At 34.9% G+C, this 20,751-nt stretch overlaps 3 protein-coding genes across 3 annotated transcripts; 1 reads left to right on the top strand and 2 right to left on the bottom strand.

The window, feature by feature from the left end:
• Positions 1-367: 367 nt before the first annotated feature.
• LOC131601143 (uncharacterized) lies at positions 368-2,018 on the top strand. The gene has a single exon (XM_058872895.1). It carries the CDS (start codon positions 433-435, stop codon positions 1,063-1,065), a length of 633 nt encoding a protein of 210 aa, XP_058728878.1. The 5' UTR covers positions 368-432; the 3' UTR covers positions 1,066-2,018.
• Positions 2,019-2,155: 137 nt separating this feature from the next.
• On the bottom strand, positions 2,156-11,773 carry LOC131601138 (mediator of RNA polymerase II transcription subunit 15a-like). Its single transcript, XM_058872889.1, has 12 exons — positions 11,627-11,773; positions 11,318-11,438; positions 10,980-11,091; positions 10,754-10,874; positions 8,597-9,838; positions 8,071-8,132; positions 7,148-7,222; positions 4,526-5,851; positions 3,524-3,868; positions 3,050-3,250; positions 2,866-2,954; positions 2,156-2,688 (listed from the first exon to the last, which is right to left on the bottom strand). Exons 2-12 carry the CDS (start codon positions 11,422-11,424, stop codon positions 2,484-2,486), a joined length of 3,885 nt encoding a protein of 1,294 aa, XP_058728872.1. The 5' UTR covers positions 11,425-11,438; positions 11,627-11,773; the 3' UTR covers positions 2,156-2,483.
• A 2,043-nt stretch (positions 11,774-13,816) lies between these two features.
• Positions 13,817-20,331, bottom strand: LOC131601139 (mediator of RNA polymerase II transcription subunit 15a-like). The gene is made up of 8 exons (XM_058872890.1): positions 20,138-20,331; positions 19,846-19,957; positions 19,433-19,544; positions 19,179-19,299; positions 17,624-18,889; positions 17,089-17,159; positions 16,193-16,267; positions 13,817-15,013 (listed from the first exon to the last, which is right to left on the bottom strand). The coding sequence occupies exons 2-8, from the start codon at positions 19,941-19,943 to the stop codon at positions 13,958-13,960; spliced, it is 2,799 nt and encodes a 932-aa protein (XP_058728873.1). The 5' UTR covers positions 19,944-19,957; positions 20,138-20,331; the 3' UTR covers positions 13,817-13,957.
• Positions 20,332-20,751: the final 420 nt, after the last annotated feature.

Genomic DNA, 20,751 nt, shown 5'->3' with positions numbered 1-20,751 from the left:
CTTGTAACTTCGTAATTAAGCAATCTAAATCAAAACAACTTAACTATGCAGAAACATTAGATGTAAGGACACATGTTCGAACCATGACATTTCATCTGTTCACCTTTAAATGGTGAATTTCAGTCAGTAAATTATTTGACAAAAATATACATCGAACAATTTTAAATTTAAATTTAAAAATAAATAAAATAAAATATACTTATAGTAAAAAAAGTTTTACTAACTTGTGTCTTAAGAATATAAAATAAAAAAATTAAAATAACATAATATTTTGAATTTGGTCCCACAAAGTCTATATCACTAGTTTTTCACTACTTTATATTTTGTTTCACTTTACCAACCCTAAACCTCTCTTTTAACCTTTTATATATACACCCCTCTTCAAGTTAAAAACCATACATACCACACTCATTTTTTTTCAACTCAAAAACCATGGATTGGTTCTCATGGCTTTCAAAAACAAACCTTGATCCATCTCTTGTATATGAGTATGGCCTCACCTTTTCACACAATGAGCTAGAACAAGAAGACATAGTTTACTTCAACCACGAGTTTCTCCAAAGCATGGGAATCTCCATAGCCAAACACAGGCTAGAAATTCTCAAACATGCAAGAAAAGAAAAGTCAAAGAGACAACCACCAAGACCAGTTGCAAAGATCATGGTAGCAATAAAAAAGACCAAAAAGTGCTTAGAGGACTACATCATGAGAAAATTGGTTACATGTGAGGAATCAAATTCAGCACTTGTTGTTGTTCCAACATCAAGACCTAGTAATAATAGTACTTATTATGGATCAAGATCATCATGGAAGAGTAGTTCTTTGAAGAGGAGTAATAAGAAGATGAAAGTGGAGAAACAAGAGAGGTTGTTGCTTACTAATGGAAGTCCTAGTCCTACAATGATGCCTGCTTTTGCTCTTGATAGTTTTTCTAGTACTCCTATGGTTTATCATTTTCATGAGGGAAAGATGAAAGGTGAAGATGATGATAATAATGGTTATTGGTCAGCTGCTGTTGAAGATATCAGGTGGGATACTATGTTTCAAGATCTAAAGCCAAATTAATTTTTTTTTATAGGTTTTATTATTTCAACCTCAAATTTTAATCGGGTGTTTGAAACTATGACATATAGTCATAGTAATTTAACGAAGATCGGAAGCTCTAAGTTAAATCTGATATAATTTGAAGCTTCTATCGTAACGTGTCTGAAAATGCGAGGTTAAAGCATTTTCAGACATGTGAGATAATACTTGGTGAGAGATGGATTTTTTAGGGTTCTTCCACCATTTTGAATTTGCTTTTACTTTTGTTGTTTTATTTATTTTTTTGTTTATTCATTAGTGGTGTGAATCATGTGGATGGGTAACTTTAGCACTTGTCTGTATGAGTAATGATGTTTGACTACTTTTGCTTTTGAATGTTTGTTACTTTTAGGTTTGAATAGGTGAAATTTGGATTAGATTAGCGTAATTGTTGGGAGAGAATGATTAAGAAATAGGTGATTATTGTTTTGTTCTTTATAGCAAATTTGAAGTCCAAATTTGTAACATGTTATGGTTATTTTTACACAATATACATTGACAAAAGTATATTTATAGTTAAATAATGTCTTACTTTCACATTCTTGTTTCATAATTCTTGAATGGAACTTTATCTCAATAAACAATTGATTTTTTATTTTATTTTATATATTTTTTTAGTTGTATATTTTAATTCTTGCAACCATATAAATAAAATTTAACAGAATCAATTTTAAAACCATTTGTAATACAATAAGAGGCCTATTAGAGAATGCTATTCAAAATGATGAACGAATTTGGTTATCTCATAACATTATTGTGGTTTGAATTCCAAACCACTCAACAAGCAAAAGAAGGGAAAGGACGAAACTGCCCCGTGCCCCACACATGTGACAACTGATATTGATGTCAATTTATTTATTTCAAAGTGGTGACCATAGATTCAGATTTCTGAGAGATGCTATTATTTATAGCAGTTCAGCAATTTGTTCAGAAAAATTGAACACCAAGGACCCCATTTATGTCCTTGTAATTACCATTCGAGCATTTAGTATTACCTGAAGTTACTTTCTTTGTTCAAATGGTAATATCAGTAGGTTTAAAACTTGTAAATTTATCTAATAGAGCTTTACAATTTATCAAAAATATGCCAACCATAATCACTTTTCATGCCATGCTACTTAATAACTAGACTTTATGAATTTGAATCCTATCCATTACTCAAGAAATGAATGACTCCACTTGAAGAGTCACACAAGAATGAATATATAAAAACAATAAACATTTTTTTTATAAAAAGAGCCCCCCGCTATTTCATTTAAGAAATGGAGAGGATTTTTACTTTTTTTTTTTTTATGTACATGAAATAAAATAACAGCATTTTAATGATAAAACATAATGTTGAAACCTTCTAGGCCAAAACAATGTTAAGTCTGCATTAGAAGGGCAATAATATTATTATGTTATGCGGTCAAGATATCTTTCCATGATCCATACTTTGAGCTGAATGTTCCTCCACCAAATTGTTGTGCATATTCAGAAACGACACCGCGAGCAGAAACATCCCAAGTCTTCACTATATCTTTAAGTGACATCGGTTGTGAAAAATTACGTAGGGACATGCTAAACTTTGATTTCGCTTTCTCAGAAAGATCTTCATTCACGTTACTGTCATAGTAATATAACGAATAACACTTTGCATTAGAAACATTTGTCAGCATATTTAAGATAAGGTTGAAAAGTGATTGTAGATTTTGCCAATATTTGGAAGAGAAAATCCAAAACATTTCAGATTCAAAATTAGCAAGTTAAAGCATGAAGGGGCTAAAATATGTCATATCTCACCGTGATTCAACTGGAAACTTGTCTAGGAATATGGGAGAAGAATTAGGATAATTTGGAGGAACCAGTAAGCGCAGAGGCTGAATAGGATACTGTAAAGTGATACAAATCACACATGAGACTAATAAAACAAATAGAAAGTTAAAAAGTTTAAAATTTGTTTTAATTGCTAAATATGAGTCCAAACCTGTAGTGAAGCATAATGAGATTTTAAAGATGGACTGAGAGCCACAGGAATGAAAGAACATTTGACAACGGTCCCATCTGTCCCTTCAGCGGCAGCAACAGCAGCTGCAGTTGGATCAACATCTCTGTCACTTATTTCTACTACTGTGTCAATAAGTCTACGATTAATTTGCTGTATTTCTTCCAAAAGAGCATGAGTAGCCTGCCACTCAATTCACATAAAGTCCCATATCAGAGCCAAAAAATCAAAGCATCAGATATTTTATTAAGAACTAACAAAAAAGACAAAGTGCATAACTATATAGTAGTTTGTTAGCAATGATACAAGTATATTAAAATCATCACACTCTAACTAACTATAGTAGTATCCAGAAAGAGGGAACGCAGCCAATGAACAAAGATCACAGACAGTAAAGATAATGTTATATTAATTATAAAATAAAATGTAACAGTTAAAAACATATAATTTAGTAACCTCGGCCTTTGGTTTCTTGAAATTGGTTGTTGCAGTTGACTCCTGCTGAGAAGCCTCTGAAGCAGATAACTGTTTTATACTGTCATTCTTGCTCACAGCAGATGACTTAACATTCAATGGTCTAGCACTAGTATAGCGCTTTATCTTCCTGATTCCATTAGTACCATCTTGAGTGATAAAATTTCTAGCCTGAAGACGACAATTAGTCATGGAAACCAAATCCTCCCCAACTGCTGCTCTGGATCCATTACCTGGAGCTGATCCTGCTATTCTATCACTCATGCTGACAACTGAACTGATATCATTGACAGCAGCAGTTAATGTTTCGGTTGACATTGATTGCACCTGGAATCATCATTTGGACATAAATTTTTCATATATAGTAATGGACACCTGTTCAAATTATTTCCTAAAATAGATAGAAGTATAGAACAGTAAAAGCTTTTAAAAGTATTGACTAAACCACCAAATTCACCCTAGTCTGTAGGACGCTCTCAAATCAGTCCCTTAGATTATGAATACTTCAAAAAGGTCCCTGAATTTATTTAAGTGTCAAGTTGATCTCTACATTTAACCATTTATTATCAATTAGGTCTCTATTTAACCACTTAGTATCAATTTGGTCTCACTATTTAACCACGTACTATCAATTTAGTCTCTTACATTACTATCGAAGGATTAATATATTCATATGGCAAAAATTTGATAGAATCGGAGATCTTTTGAAAATATCCATAATCTCCAAGATTTATTTGAGCGGCTTACAAAGTCGGGAACGGGTTTGGTGGTTTATTACAACATTTTTTGTTTTTCGGTAGGAAATGGAAGAATGAAGGTGAAAGACTAACATATCTTGTTTAAGAATTTTTTGGTGATGAAATAAATTGTCCAATTTAGATGGCATATATGTATAATTTCTTAACTTATATATTTGATAAATGCGGTTTGTATTTTATTAAATCATAAATAATATGTAGAATATGAAATGCTTGCTTGACTAACCGCTCTTATTAGACGATCAATAGGCTGCTCTGCAGTTGACTTGCCAGAAGTAGCTGTGAAAGCATTAAAATATGCACAATCTGGACCACTGAATTCTGCTAATAAAGGAGAGGCTGATATCCCAGGAGTCCCAATGGCAAGGGATTGAGCTGGTGCTGCTGCACCCCCTGTATGTTGTCCAAGATTGGCAGCAATTGATGATGAAACACCAGGAGCAGACTTCTCAGAATCTACTAGCATAGGAGATGGAGCCATGGGAGGTGAAGGAGTAGGGACTCCAAAAGGTGAATTAGAAGATTGCAGAGGAGTCGCAACTTTTGCTAGAGACTGTTGATGAGTTTGTTGGTCAACTTGGGGAGATGAGTGTTGTGGAATTTGAGGAGACGCAGCTTGAAAGAGTTGGGGTGAAGAACCCTGAAATGGACTCCCTTGTTTAGACTGTTGATGGGAATAAGCTGAGTTTTGACCTGAGGCAATATGTTGCTGAAATACCCCTGGCTTAACACCTAATCCTTGTCGCATTTTCATATCATTTATGTCGCTCATTGGGTTAATCTGAGACTGTACTGACAGCTGTTGCTTTCCTGGCTGGTGTAGCTGCTGTCGCTGCGGTAGGATCTGCTGCCTTTGCATCAATTGTCCTTGCTGCTGGTATTGTTGTTTGTACTGTTGATTCTGCAGCATCTGATGTTCCTGATGTTTAAGTTGGGGCTGAAGCATAGTGGAACCTGACTGATGGGTATTTAGATTTGGTTGGATCACATTCACCCCACCTTGTGATGATAATGAATTGATGTTGGTCTGTTGAGGAGTACTAACATTGTTTTGTTGAAGGGAGCTCAAGGGAACCTGTTGCAGAGAGTTCGCAGAATTTCCTTGTCCAGCGTCTACATTATTACTTGGTTGAATTGTATTCAACATATTTTGTTGTGTTGTTGACAAACCAGACATAGAATTATGCTGCAAACTTGCAGCATTGTTCTGCTGCAGAGTTGCTGCGGAACCTTGTAAGTTTGATGGCTGCATCTGAGAGATCATTTGATTTTCATGAGACTGTACTGAAGTAACTTGAGATTGTGACTGTGGCATCGAAGACATATGAGTTGGAGGAAGCTGTCCTGGTTGCAAGGACGGAATGCTTTTCCTGGGCCTAAATGAACTTATGAGACCTACAATCTGCTTTTCATATGCTCCCAATTTTTCCTTGAAACTAGGCGTAATGATGTTCTTAGGAATCTGTAGGAACGATATCATGCGCTCCAACATCATTCTATATGTCCTCAACTTGTCCGCCTGATCTGACTTTGGCTGTTGAGTAGTGTCATACTGATAAATAAAAAATGGAAATTGGATTAAACAGAGTAAAAGTAAACATGTCAATAATAATGGCTTTTAAGGAAAAGTGAGCTAGTTATGATTAAGAAGAATTTAATACCCTTCAGTTACAGTATTATTTTTATAATAAATCCTGTGGCATACTGATATAGTAAGTTGTGAATGTTTTAAGGTAACAAAGATTTTTTAAAAGCTTCTGCTTTATCATCTAATAATATTTATTTTTATTCCTACAACACCGATAAATTATTGGCAAACACATCGGAATAAAGCATTTTATTTCAGAAAGGAGTTCAGACTTTTTTTTTTTCATTTACTGCCTAGAGCATGCTACAGATTCTAGTGTTTACCAACCATAAAATTGAAATGGAAAGTCGGCTTGAATAATGCTATTGGTACACGGTCATACACATGCTTTCAAGCATACACTCTAAAAAGATGTCACGTCGTTCTTTTCATTAAACCATGTAACAGGTAACCTGCTTAATTGGTTTACAAATTCAAACACACACATCTACTTTCTCTCCCTCAAATAACCTGGCACACCATCCCTCAACATTGGCTGCCTAGTATCCCATGATGTTGATCGTCCTTCAGCACCGATAAATCACAACCTCGCCTAAACAGCACAGCAAAGCCTTGCTCTCACTGGATCATTTGCTTTTGAAATCTGGTTTTGAGGAGTTTGCTTTTGAAATCTGGCTTTGAGGAGTGGTGTATAGTTGTGGTTTACAATAGAGTGGGAACAGTTGAAAAACATTTTGCATAAGATAGAGATGGTGACGGGCCCACCGTCGAACCAAACTTAACACATTATAGAACAATGAAAATCGAAAAAAGTTCACTGAAGAGGACTCGGATCTGGTCTTCAATCGTATCACTAGTGTTTGTGGCAGTCGGAAAGCTAGAGAGAAGGGAAAGTTTTTAGAAAAGGAAAAGTGATGCTCAGAAACTATGATCAAAATGAGAGAAGATTAAAAGTAGCTATTGGAAAAAGATGACATATGAGTGAGGTGTTGGAAAAAAATGATAGTGGAGACTGACGGAGGAGGATTGGCTCTCATGGAGGTAGCTTGGGTGTGTCTCTTGCAGACTAAAATAATCAGAAAAAAAAAAGAATTTGTATTTAACATATAGAACCAGTTAGAAGGTAAGTAGGTACAAAAAATAGGTTAAGTGGCAAATTATTTGAGTGTGTGGTTGAAAGCATTTGTTCTTTGCAATTCTCAACCCTGATTTAACAATATCAGCTTTGATAACTGGTAAGTCAAAGAATCGTAAACATACCTGCTGAAATCTCATAGTAATTTTTTGGACTATTTCATTCAGATCTGGCAAGTAATTTTCTTTCATGGTTTGCAACTGTAGATGGAAACAGGCAAAGTCAAATAATCACAACATTAGTAACCTTTAAATCCCTCATACAATAATATTTAAATCACTGATGCATCAACACTTCTAGATATGATATGAGAAGTTTATTTCAATTTTGTTTTTTATTTCTATCGTTTTGTGGCATCATGAATTGCAACTTTAATTTTCATGCTTAAATTAAGATGATGTCAACAGTTAACAGTAACACCACCAACTTTCACTGAAGCAACGCAAAATATATAAAAATGGAATCACACTAGTAATTATAAACACTATTTCAATGGAAGGACGGCTTTAACTAACACTATCTAAAAGGGTAGTAATAAAAACAACGCATTCAGGACATAAAACTGAATTTATTGTGGTCAAACCTCAGCAGTTTATATAGTTGTACAGCGCAAGATTTCAAATAACATGCTAAGGATGATATTCATTCATTCAAACATTACAGACTGGATAGCCAGTTTCAGACATATTTAAAAAAGAACAACTTGATGAATTTCCCCTTAAGTAGGCATGGTAACAAAATTTAAAACCGCCTACACCCACCCAAAACCGCCCTGACTTTTACAGGAACTCCCTGGTGGATAATGGGTGTGGGCCGGGGAAAACTGACTTATGTTGAGGCCGGGGGAGGCAAAAACTGTCCCAACCCACCCCAAACTAACTGACTTAAGACCAAAAGAATTCATTTTTTTAAGTGAAATTCCAACATTAAAATCAATCATATATAATAACCCTTCTCTATTTTACTATGCGATTTGCTTGACTAATTTCTACAGTCCTTGCAAGACTTTTTTGATAATATAAAAGTGATAAAAAAAATAGCTTAGTACCTTTTGGTATAATTCTTCTTGCCAATCACCCCCACTTGGTTGAGCAGTCTGTGTTGTAGTAACTACAAGAAATATGATACAAAAATCGAATGAAAATACAATGCTAAGAAAATACATGAGTGTGATAACAGGTTAACAATAAAGGGGTCTACAAAAGGAAAAACAGCCAAGCGCAGGGTATAGCACCCCACTTAACTTATTGTAATATCTAGGTATGTTAGGAGTTAAAATATATATGATAGAAAGGAAGGAAGGTAAGGAAGGAATAGATTAGAGAAAGTAAGTTGATTCAGGGTACGGGTCTCTCAAATACCAGCGAGGAATGTTCCTTTCGTGCATCACCTTCTACCTCTGGATCATCATGATCAGAGAAAGTATTGTTGAATGATACACCATTTATGGTCTCTTCCTATTTTTACTCTATCGCTTGGTCCAGTTCTACCAGAATACTTTGCATTTGCTAATAGAACTATTGAATCACGAGGAAAATGATGACACGGCAAAATACATGGATGCAAGTACATACTTGTGGATGTTTCAGGAAGAGCTCTTTGGGATTGATATAATTGTTTTTGCTGATCAAGAACACTTTGCTGTTGATGTAAAGACCCTGATGCTTGGAGTTTTTGCTGCATATCTCGTTGCAAAGAACTTGGCTGCTGCTGCAAACCCATTTGCTGTTGCATCTGTGCAGGCTGATTGTGAATCTGCGACATTAATTGCTGCTGTGAAGCCTGTGGCTGGGACTGCTGCGACTGAGATGGCAACAACTTTGATTCATTGTGTTGCAATTGTTGCTGCATTGAAACCTTTGGTTGTTGCAACATCTGTGCAGAATGATGGCTTGTTTGGATGCCTTGGTTGCCAGAATCAGTTCCAAACGGCTGTTGCTGTAACCCTGGTACATTATTTCCCGACTGTTGTTGATGTATATTTGTTAGATTGTTTTGCTGATTTATTAACTGTTGTTGTCTCTGTTGCGGGTTCATGAGATTATTCTGTTGTGGATGTAACCTCTGGGACTTGAGTGTGTCACCAACAGTGTTCTGTTGTCCAAGTATCTGAGCATGTTGCCCATTTGTTACATTTGATTGAGGCCCTCCAAACTGCTGTTGTTGCTGCGCAGGCAAGATTGACTGTTGAGTCATCGATGTTTGTTGCTGTTGAGCATTAGAATTCTGTTGCTGTTGCTGCCTAATAATTTGGGAATGTTGCTGAAGCCTAGACTGTGTTGACTGTTGAACATTGTTAGACTGCTGATTTTGTGAAATGCTAGATAGAGACGACTGCATTGTCGAAGGCTGCATAGCAGATGATGTTTGCATAACAGATTGTTGAGAGTTATTCAGCTGATTTGGTTGCAGAAGGTTCTGCTGTTGTTGCTGCTGCTGCATCTGAGACAGCTTATGCTTCATAACCTGTTGCTGCTGCTGGTAAAGAATCTGTTGATTCTGTGGTTGTTGCTGTTGCTGTTGCTGTTGCTGTGGGGGAACAACTTGCTGCCTGACTTGCATTTGTCTTTGAGAACCAGGATACATACCCTGTATATTGGAATTCTGGCCAATAGAATTACTCGCAGAATTTTGCCCGGGTTGTTGTGTGTTGGAATTTTGGCTAATATTCTGGCTGGGGGTCTGGGATAGAGTTGATACCGATGGCAGGTTAGGTTGAGGTGCAACATGATTTTGAATGGTTTGGGGTAGAAGCTGCTGACGAGGATTAGGGTGTTGTTGTCCGGGATTAAGAACTTGAGACTGTAAAACAAGTCCTGTGATAAAGGAAAATAAAACAAATATGGATTATCATAATATTTAATATGAAAACACCATTTGGATTTTAATAACACATGGAAAGGATCAATATGAAAATTCAAAAGAAGGAAATAAAACAAGACAAGAAAGATAGTAAGATGGCCATTAAGAATCTCACATTTGATGAGATATGGTACAAAAATATGTTTATATAAGTGGTGGGTAGTCATCGCCTCTATAAGCTGGCTTGCAAAGGTTGAGTTAGACCCAGCCCAAAAATCAAAGATTGCATCAAAGCTAATCCAAGATCTATAGGGCCACAACATTGTTAGACCATACGGGTCACGCTTCAAGTGTCTATACCTCCTGGGCATAAGGGAGGTGTCTTAAGAACCCCACATTGAATGAAATATGGCCTGAAATTGTGTTTAGAAGTGGTCGATAGTACTCCCCTAAGGGTAAGTAAGGGTTGAGCTAGGTCCAACCAAAAATTCCAAGAAGGGCCTATAAAATAAACTTTATTTATTAGATCCAAATCAATAGGATGCTAATAACTATATAGTCCCAACTAACATTATACACGCTAACAACCATATACTCCCAACAACATTTAGCAATGGGCGTTGACTGTTTATCAACCTATCCTTTAACAATATGGCCCCCTTAATTGTTTAGGTGGGTGAATTAATTTCATTCCAAGGATCATTTAGAATCAATGAGAAACAATACTATAATATAAAATTAAAATCATCAAAAGTCAGTAAACAAATTCTTTAACAACATATAATATTATTCACAAAACCATGCCAAGAAAATACAGAACTTCTATTTAGCTCTCTCAATATTTAAATATATAAATAATCAAATAGGATTTGCCAACCTAGTACCATACCCGAATACAACCACCGAATCCCCAAATAATATATACCAACCTTGATCGGGCGGATTATTGCTAGAACCTCCTTCATTTGATGGCATATTGCCAGCAATGGTGCTTTGAGATTTGGTCTCCATTGTAAGCATTTTCATAGAAATCTTTCGAAGATAATCAGACTGAAAACAAGGAACACAAGTAACTAGTTAAACTATAGCAGGATACTACTAGATGCTACGCTACAATACAACATAACATAGTTGCACAATACTTCATAAATCTACCTGGCTTGTGGCGGCAGTATAAATCTTATCTTCAAACCTTTGAGCAATCTTCCGAAGTTCAAGCAATCCCTCGTTCCCAGAAACCGGAAGATGTTTCTTTAATGTGTCCATTCTACAAACGAACAGCAACATTATTTTACATTTCGATAACTAATGTGACACAGATTGTTTAAACAATGCCACAAACAAGCTAAAAATCATGCATAGAACTTCAAATTACATTCATCTGGAAATTAATGAATGCATTCGCCTATTATTTATCGGAAATTGAATAAAATTTCGAGCAAAGTTATGATATAATTGCATCCATAGAAAAAACAAGAGAGAAATATTGTTACATTTTGTTGACAATTCTTTGGCGGGATTCAGGATGAAGTTGAGTTCTCCAATCAATAGAGTCAAGAGTGGGTTCACCTTGATTAGGTATCCAATTATTGGAATCCATCGAATCTAAATTATCTGAAGAACAACAGAAAGTACAGTCATAAGCAAAATTCTATAAAAAAACACTAACTAATCGTGTAGCTAGCTAATCGCGGTGGTGGCCGCTGTCGCTGCAGTGATGCAATGTCACGAGACGGCGCGTGTAGCTGCCGTTGCGGAGTATCGCTTCCGATAGAATGAAGAATGAGAGTAGAAAGACGAACCAGCGTCGATTTTGAATTAAGCTGCTAGGTTAAAGGAAAAAGCAGAACTTGGGGGTTTGGGAAGGTGACACCATGAAATATAAAATAGATTGGCGATTGTAATATTAAAACAAACCTTTATATACGCGATGATTTGGACTGGGTTTTTCTAATATATTACCCGACTAGTTTAAATTTCAAGGAGATTATATTATTATACTTGTAAAAAAATCTATAATATTTTTAGAATTTAGAGAAGTATCTTCGGACGACGCACTACAAACACATACAATTTATGTTAATTTTGAGTTTGTTAATTTTGAGTTACGCTTCGGTTTTGTTTATATTTTTCTTTTGAAAATGTATTTTTATAATTTTTACGGAGGTGTATTTCTGGAGCATGCTAAAGCAAAAACAAACCGAGAAGTAGTTTGGCAAAATAAAATTAGCATTGTTAACATAAGAAAATAAAATATGTTAACATAAATCAACTATTATATTTCAATATCCATGTAGACGTTCCAACACCTTCATAATATCTTCGACCGATTTCGAAAACGTTGCGTTCACCTCACTAGAACTTTTGCTGTCAATCGATGATGAAATATTCGAACTCCATAATTTTTTTATTGTCGGAGTATGGTAGGAGATTTTCCAATATGTATTTCAGATCTCCAGTAGAGGTGTACTCATTGATCTTAAATTCAATCGAAGGTTTCGCACGTTAAAGTAGACATTTGTAACATGTCAATTGATATTCATTCTGGTGCAATGTGTTTTGGTATGATATATGAGACAATAACCTACATTTATTGTCATAGTTTTAAATTGCGATTGCGGGTGTTGAGGTCGTTGCGAGTTGCGACATAAATTTTATAAGGAAACCAAAACATACAAATGACGAGAGAAAAAAACTTGTCAATGCCTAGAAACCAAAACTTGCCAAAAGTTTTAAAATTCCAATCATGAATAGTTAGTGTTTAATGTAATGTTTTAAAAATCGAACCAAACTGGTTAATTCAACCGGTTGGAACAAAAATCGGAGATGAGTTCGGTTGGGTCAACTTTTTAAAATCAGAGTAAAATAGAAAAAACCGAATTAAACCGTCCAAAACAATTCAAATTAAAGAATCGAAATCAATTTCGTAAAACCGCACGGTTCTAAAAAATCATCGAATTGTCCATTTTTTTACATCTTTTAAAAAGTTTAATATGTTAATATCAAACTTAAAATGTTGAATTTGTTTATTTTTGGTACTCTATCTTATTTAATTTAAGTATTCTTAATTATTGGAATTTTATTTTTGTTATTATGTTCTATTATTTTAATTTTGGTTTGAATTAGTTTAATTTGTTTAAATTATTCTTAAATGAAAATTAAAATGAAGTGTAAAACTATTTTATGTTATTATATATACTATCAATACTGTTGTATGAAGTTTGTAATTGATTTTTAAAATATTTATTTTATTAAATTGTGAACATATGACATATCTAAGAAATTTTGTTTCTTATTATTAGTTTATTTAATAAACGTTTCGACCTTAAGTTTAATCGGTTGAACCAATTGAATCTTAAATCAAAAGTTTCATTGGTTGGATCTCCGACCCAGTTTTTAAAAACATTGATTTAAAGTCAATTTGGAGAGCTAAATCAATCAAATACCTTAATTTAAGTGCAAATGAATCTTTTGAAATTGAGAATAAACTAGAAGATGTTTGTAACATTAAATCATGAGAAGAAGTTTCAAGACAACTTATCAAGATGAAAGTTATGATGATGTATTATATTTTGTACTCCTGTTACTTAAGAAGAAAGTTAGAAAGTTAGGATGATGTATTCTGTTTTGTAATCCTATCAAAATAAGTTAATTGTAAATTTTGTTTTGAGTATGTAATTTTGTCTTGTAATATTGTTTTGAATGTGTTATGTTTTGCTACTTATTGCATTATATGTGCTTATTTTGATTTATTTTGATTGTGACTTTGCTACATAATGCACTATGTGTTTATTTTGAATATAACGAGTAACACTTCTATTCTATAGAAACAAGCTTGCAAATAATTTTAATGAAGTATTAGTGAGAATTGGTCTGTCAAAAGTATATGTTAAAAGGCTAAATCAGTCAATAATTCTAATGCAGTAATTATCCATCAATGCTAAAAGTGCACATTAAAAGACTATATCAGTTTCAAAATGACTTACAAAACATACATTAAAAAACTCAAACATATATTTACCAACAGTCATATAGGTCTTTTATTGAACATCAAGTTACATTTAATATCAAAATACATTCAACATCAAATTGCATTGCACATGGAAATTCCATTCATGGTTTCCCTCCATTTGTTACATACATTTATAAAATAAAACAAAAAAAACACAAAACCAAATAAGAACTAGGATGAGTAACTTCATCGTCATCTTGACACTCTCAACCTCCTTCTTCAACTTCTCAATCTTTTTTGAACTTGTCTCTTTCAAAAGTTCTTTTCCAAATTCTTTCCCGAAATCTTTTCCAGAAGTATTTGTGAAAGCATTAAAATAGGCATCATCTAGACCACTGAATGCATGTTGCCCAACATTGGCAGCACTTGATGACGAAACACCATGAACGAGCTTCTCAGAATCTACTAGCACAAAATGTGAGTCAGAAGATTGCATAGGTGTTGCAACTTTTGCTAGAGAATGTTGATGAGTTTGTTGGTCAACTTGGGAAGATGAGTGTTGCGAAGATGAGTGTTGCGGAATTTGAGGAGACACAGCCTGAAAAAGTTGGGGTGAAGCAACCTGAAAAGGATTCATTCGTTTCAATTGTTGATGGGAATAAGCTGAGTTTTGAACTGAGGTAAAATATTGCAGTTGTCTAGACAGCTGGTGTAGCTGCTGTTGCTGCTGTAGGATCTGCTGACTCAGCATCAAGGGAACCTGTTGCAGAGAGTTTGCAGAGTTTCCTTGTCCAGCGTCTATATTATTACTTGGTTGAATTGTATTCAACACATTTTGTTGTGTTGTTGACAAACCAGACATAGAATTGTGCTGCAAGCTCGCAGCATTGTTCTGCTGTATAGTTGCTGCAGAACCTTGTAAGTTTGATGGCTGCGTCTGAGAGATCATTTGATTTTCATGAGACTGTACAGAAGTAACTTGAGATTGTGACTGTGGCATCAAAGACATATGAGTTGGGGGAAGCTGTTCGGGTTGCAAGGACAAGATGCCTTTCCTAGTCCTAAACATAGTTATGAGATTTACAATCTGATTTTCATATGCTCCAAATTTTTCCTTGAAACTAACCGTAATGCTGTTCTTAGGAAGTTGAAGGAATAATATCATGCGTTCCAACATTATTTTATATGGCCTCAACTTTTCCACCTGATCTGACTTTGGCTGTTGAGTAGATTCATACTGATAAATAAAAAATGGAAATTGGATTAAACAGAGTAAAAGAAGACATGTCAATAGTTATGGCTATTAAGTACCCTTCAGTTGCAGTATTATTTTTTTAATAAATCCTGTGGCATACTGAAATAGTAAGTTGTGAATGTTTTTAAGTACATAAGATTTATTTAAAGCTCCTCCTTTATTCTCCAATAATTTTTCTTTTTATTCCTACAACACCAATAAAATTATTGGCAAAGAATAAAGCATTTTATTTAAGAAAGGAGTTGAGACTTTTTTTTCATTGACAGCCTAGAGCATGCTGGAGATGCTAGTGTTTACCAACCATAAATATTGAAATGGAAATTTGGCTTGAATAATGCCTTTGTTACACGGTCAAACACACGCTTTCAAGCATGTGCTCTAATAAGATGTCAAATCATTCTCTTCAGTAAACCGTGTAACAGGGAACCTGCATAATTGGTTTACAAATTCAAACACAACGCCAACATTGGTTGCCAAGTACCCCACTATGTTGATCGTCCTTCAGCGCTGATAAATCATAACCTCGCCTAAACAGCACAGCTAAACCTTGCTCTCACCAGATCATTTGCTTTTGAAATATGATTTTGAGGAGTGGTGTATAGTTGTGGTTTAAAATAGAGTGGGAATAGTTGGAAAACATATTACATAAGATGGAGATGGTGGCGGACCCACCATCGAACCAAACGTAACGCGTCATAGAACAATGGAAATCGAAAAAGCTCACAGAAGAGGACTTGGATCTGGTCTTCAATCGTATCACTAGTGTTTGTGGCAGTTGGAAAGTTAGAGAAAAGGGAAAGTTTTTAGAGAAGAAAAATTGATGCTCAGAAACTATGATCAAAATGAGAGAAGATTAAAAGTAGCTATTGGACGGAAGATGACATTTGAGTGGGGTGTTGAAAAAAAATATAGTAGAGACTGATGGAGGAGGGTTGGCTCTCATGGAGGTATCTTGGGTGGGCTTGTAGCAGACTAAAATAATCAGAAAAAAGAGTTAGTATTTAACATATAGAACCTGTTAGCAGGTAAGTGGGTACAAAAAATAGGTTAAGTGGCAAATTATTTCAGTCTTTGGTTTAAAGCGTGTGTTCTTAGTAATTCTCAACCTGATTTAATAATATCACCTTTGATAACAGGTAAGTCAAAGAATCGTGAACATACCTGCTGAAATCTCATGGCAGTTAGTTGGAATATTTCATTCAGATCTGGCAAGTAATTTTCTTTCATGGTTTGCAACTGTAGATTGAAACGTGCAAAGTCAAATAATCTCAACATTAGTATCCTTGAAATCCCTCATACAATAATATTTTAATCATTGATGCATTAACACTTCTTCTAGATATGATATGAGAAGTTCATTTCGGTTTTGGTCTTTTTATATTGTTTTGTGGCATCATAAATTGCAAGTTTCACTTTCATGCTTGGTCTAGCGTTAACAGTAACACCAACATTCATTTTCACTGAAGCAATGCAAAATATATAAAAATGGAAACAGACTAGTAATTATAAACACTACTTTAATGGAAGGACAGCTTTAACTAACCCTATTTAAAAAGGGTAGTAGTAAACACAACGCATTCAGAATATAAAACTGAACTTATTGTGGTCAAACATCAGCAATTAATATAGTTGCACAGCGCAAGATTTCAAATATCATGCTAAAAATGAGAATCATTTTTCAAACATTGCACAGAAAGGATAGCCGGTTTCAGAAATATTTTAAAAAACAACTACTGAATTTCCCCTTAAGTAGGCATGGTAGTAAAATTCAAAACCACATACACCCACCCAAAACCGCCCTGACTTTGGCGGGGACACCCCGTGGATAATGGGTGTGGGGCGGGGAAAACTAACTTATGCCAGGACGGGGGAGACAAAAACTGCCCCAAACTGACTTAAGACCAAAAGAATTCATTTTTTAAAGTGAAATTCCAACATTAAAATCCATCACATATAATAACCCTTCTTTATTTTACGATATGATTTGCTTAACTAATTTCTACAGTCCTTGCAAGACTTTTGTGACAATATAAAAGTGATAAAAAATAGCATAGTACCTTTTGGTATAATTCTTCTTGCCAATCAGCCCCACTTAGTTGTTCAGTCTGTGTTGTAGAATCTACAGAAGCTACAAGAAATACGATACAAATATTAAATGAAAATACAATGCTAAGAAAATACATGAGTGTGATAACAGGTTAACAATAAAAAGGGCTACATGAGGAAAACATGCAAGCGCAGGGGATAGCACCCCACTTAACTTATTGTACTATCTAGGTATGGTTAGGAGTTGAGAATATATATGATAGAAAGGAAGGAAGTTAAGGAAGGCGTAGATTAGAGAAAGTAAGTTGATTGAGGGTATTGGTCTCTCAAATACCAGCGAGGAATGTTCCTTTCGTGCATCACTTTCTACCTCGGGATCATCATGATCAGAAAAGTACTGTTGAATGATACACCATTTATGATCTCTTCCTATTTTCATTCTATCGATTGGTCCAGTTCTACCAGAGTACTTTGCATTTGCTAATAAAACTATTGAATCACAAGGAAAATTATGACAAGGCAAAGTACATGGATGCAAGTACATACTTGTGGATGATTCAGGAAGAGCTCTTTGGGATTGATATACTTGTTTTTGCTGATCAAGAACACTTTGCTGTTGATGTAAGGACCCTGATGCTTGAAGATTTCGCTGCATATCTCGTTGCAAAGAACCTGGCTGCTGCTGCAAACCCATTTGCTGTAACATCTGTGCAGGCTGATTGTGAATCTGCGACATTAATTGCTGCTGTGAAGCCTGTGGCTGCGACTGAGATGGAAACTTTAATGCATTGTGTTGCAATTGTTGCTGCATTGTCAAATGCTGCATAGCAGATGATGTTTGCATAACTAATTGTTGAGAGGTAATCAACTGATTTAGTTGCAGAAGGTTCTGCTGTTGTTGTTGCTGCATCTGAGATAGCATATGCTTCATAGCCTGTGCTGACTGTTGAACATTGTTAGACTGCTGATTTTGTTGAAGGCTAGATATAAACGATTGCTGTTGATTTTGTTGTTGCTGCATCTGAGATAGCATATGCTTCATATCCAGTGTTGACTGTTGAACATTGTTAGACTGCTGATTTTGTTGAAAGATAGATAGAAACGGTTGCTTCTGATTTTGTTTTTGTTGTTGCATCTGAGATAGCATATACTTCATATCATGTGTTGGCTGAAAATTGTTAGACTTCTGATTTTGTTGAAGGATGGATAGAACCGATTGCTGCTGATTTGGATTTTGTTGCTGCATCTGAGATAGCATATGCTTCATATCCTGTGTTGACTGAACATTGTTAGACTGCTGATTTTGTTGAAGGCTAGGTAGATACGATTGCATCTTCAAAGGCTGCATAGTAGATGATGTTTGCATAACAGATTGTTGAGAGGTATTCAACTGATTTGGTTGCAGAAGATTCTGCTGTTGTTGTTGCTGCATCTGAAACAGCTTATGCTTCATAAACTGTTGCTGCTGCAGGTAAAGAATCTGTTGATTCGGTGGTTGTTGGTGTTGCTGGTGCTCTGGGGGTACAACTTTCTGCGTACGTGGCATTTGTCTCTGAGAACCAGGAAACATACCCTTTATATTGGAATTCTGGCCAATAGAACTACTCCCAGAATTTTGCCCAGGTTGTTGTGTGTTGGAATTTTGGCTAATATTTTGGCTAATATTTTGGCTGGGAGTCTGGGATAGAGTTGATACCGATGGCAGGTTAGGTTGAGGCGCAACATGATTTTGAATGATTTGGGGTAGAAGCTGCTGATGAGGATTAGGATGTTGTTGTCCTGGATCAAGAACTTGAGACTGTAAAACAAGTTCTGCGATAAAGGAAAAGAAAACAAATATGGATTATCACAATATTTAATAAGAAAGCGCCATTTTGATTTTAATAACACATTTAGAATGAGAAACAATACTATAATATAAAACTAAAATCATCAAAAATCAGCACACAAAATCTCTACCAGCTTATAATATTATTCACAAACCATGCCAAGCATATACAGAACTTCTATTTAGCTTTCTAGATATTTAAATACATATATAATTAAATAGGATTTGCAAACTTTGGTACCATACCTGAATCCCCAAATAATATATGCTTACCTTGATCGGGCAGATTATTGCTAGGACCTCCTTCATTTGATATCATATTGCTGGCAATGGTGCTTTGAGATTTGGTCTCCATTGTAAGCATTTTAATAGAAATCTTCCGAAGATAATCAGTCTGAAAAGAAGAAACACGAGAAGCAGAGTAAGGTACAGTATGACACTAGTATATGCTATACTACAATACAACATAGTTGCATGAGTAACTATGAATGAAAGTGGAAGTTGCACCATACTCATGATGAATGTACCTGGCTTGTGGCAGCATAATAAATCTTATCTTCAAACCTTTGAGCAATCTTCCGAAGTTCAAGTAATCCCTCAGTCCCAGAAACGGGAAGATGTTTTTTTAATGTGTCCATTCTACAAATGAATAACAACATTACTTTATATTTGGAAAACTCGAAGTATATAATATTAATATTACTTATTCAAGAAGTAATCTAGTTGTAGCACAAACATGCTAAAAATCATGCATAGAACTTAAAATTATCTGCTAGTGATTTGGATGAGCAATATCTACGCACCAACACCTATGAAAAAATGCATGTCTGTATCCGTGTCGATATCAGACACCTCCCCCAACACATGTGATTTAGCTTAATTTATTTCTTTTTTCAAATTATTATCGGTTTCACCGTGTCTGTGTCATATTCTTACTTACATTTTGTTGACAATTCTTTGACGCGATTCAGAATTCAGTTGAGTTCTCCAATCAGTAGTGTCGAGAGAGGGTTGAGAATCCTGATTATTGGAATCCATGGAATCTGAATTACCTGATGAACAAGAAAAAGTGCAATCATAAGCAACTTTCTAAAAAGACACTAACTAATTGTGTACTGTGTAGCTAACTAATCGCGGCCAATAGAGACGCAATCGCGGTGGTGCGGATATGCCGCTGGCCGTTGCGGAGTTTGGCGTCCGCTACGATGAAGAATCGGAGTAGAAAGACGAACCAGTAGCTGGTGCTAGGTTAAACTTTTGGGGAGTTTTGCAAGGTGACACAGTGAAACACAAAAAGGATCGTCTTTTTGCTCTTTGTTTATTATAACAAATCTCTATATAGAGGAGTTTGTCATGAATTTATCCGTCATCCAAAGCAGTTTAGATTTCAACGATTGACTTAATTGTCTCACTCGCAATTTTACATTTAAAATTGAATCAAATCAGTTCATTGGCTTGGGTTGCATTAACAAGTTGTGTTTTAAATAAAATAAATTTATAATTTTTTTCAAATTATAAAAAATTGTATGAAACCTTGTGTTTAGATTAGCTGTGAACACAGTTGATTTTGACTGAATTTGATAGAATTTATTTTAACATATTTGAATTTAGTAGAATTGATTTATGGTTGAGTATGTAAAAGTGAGTTGAATAATAAATTTTAGTGTAAAAATCACATTTAAACTCAAGAAAATTACAAATTCTAACCTTTAGTAGAATCAATTCTGATGGCATAATCAATTTTACTTTAGAACAATCAAACACTTCGAAATCACTTCAGAATCAATTCTACAGCTCTAAAATTGATTTTAACTCTTTCAAAAATCAAATCAAACATGCACATAAT

The sequence above is a fragment of the Vicia villosa genome, linkage group LG5 (assembly GCF_029867415.1).
Source record: "Vicia villosa cultivar HV-30 ecotype Madison, WI linkage group LG5, Vvil1.0, whole genome shotgun sequence".
Lineage (NCBI taxonomy): Eukaryota > Viridiplantae > Streptophyta > Magnoliopsida > Fabales > Fabaceae > Vicia > Vicia villosa.
This window is presented reverse-complemented; position numbering and strand designations above follow the sequence as displayed.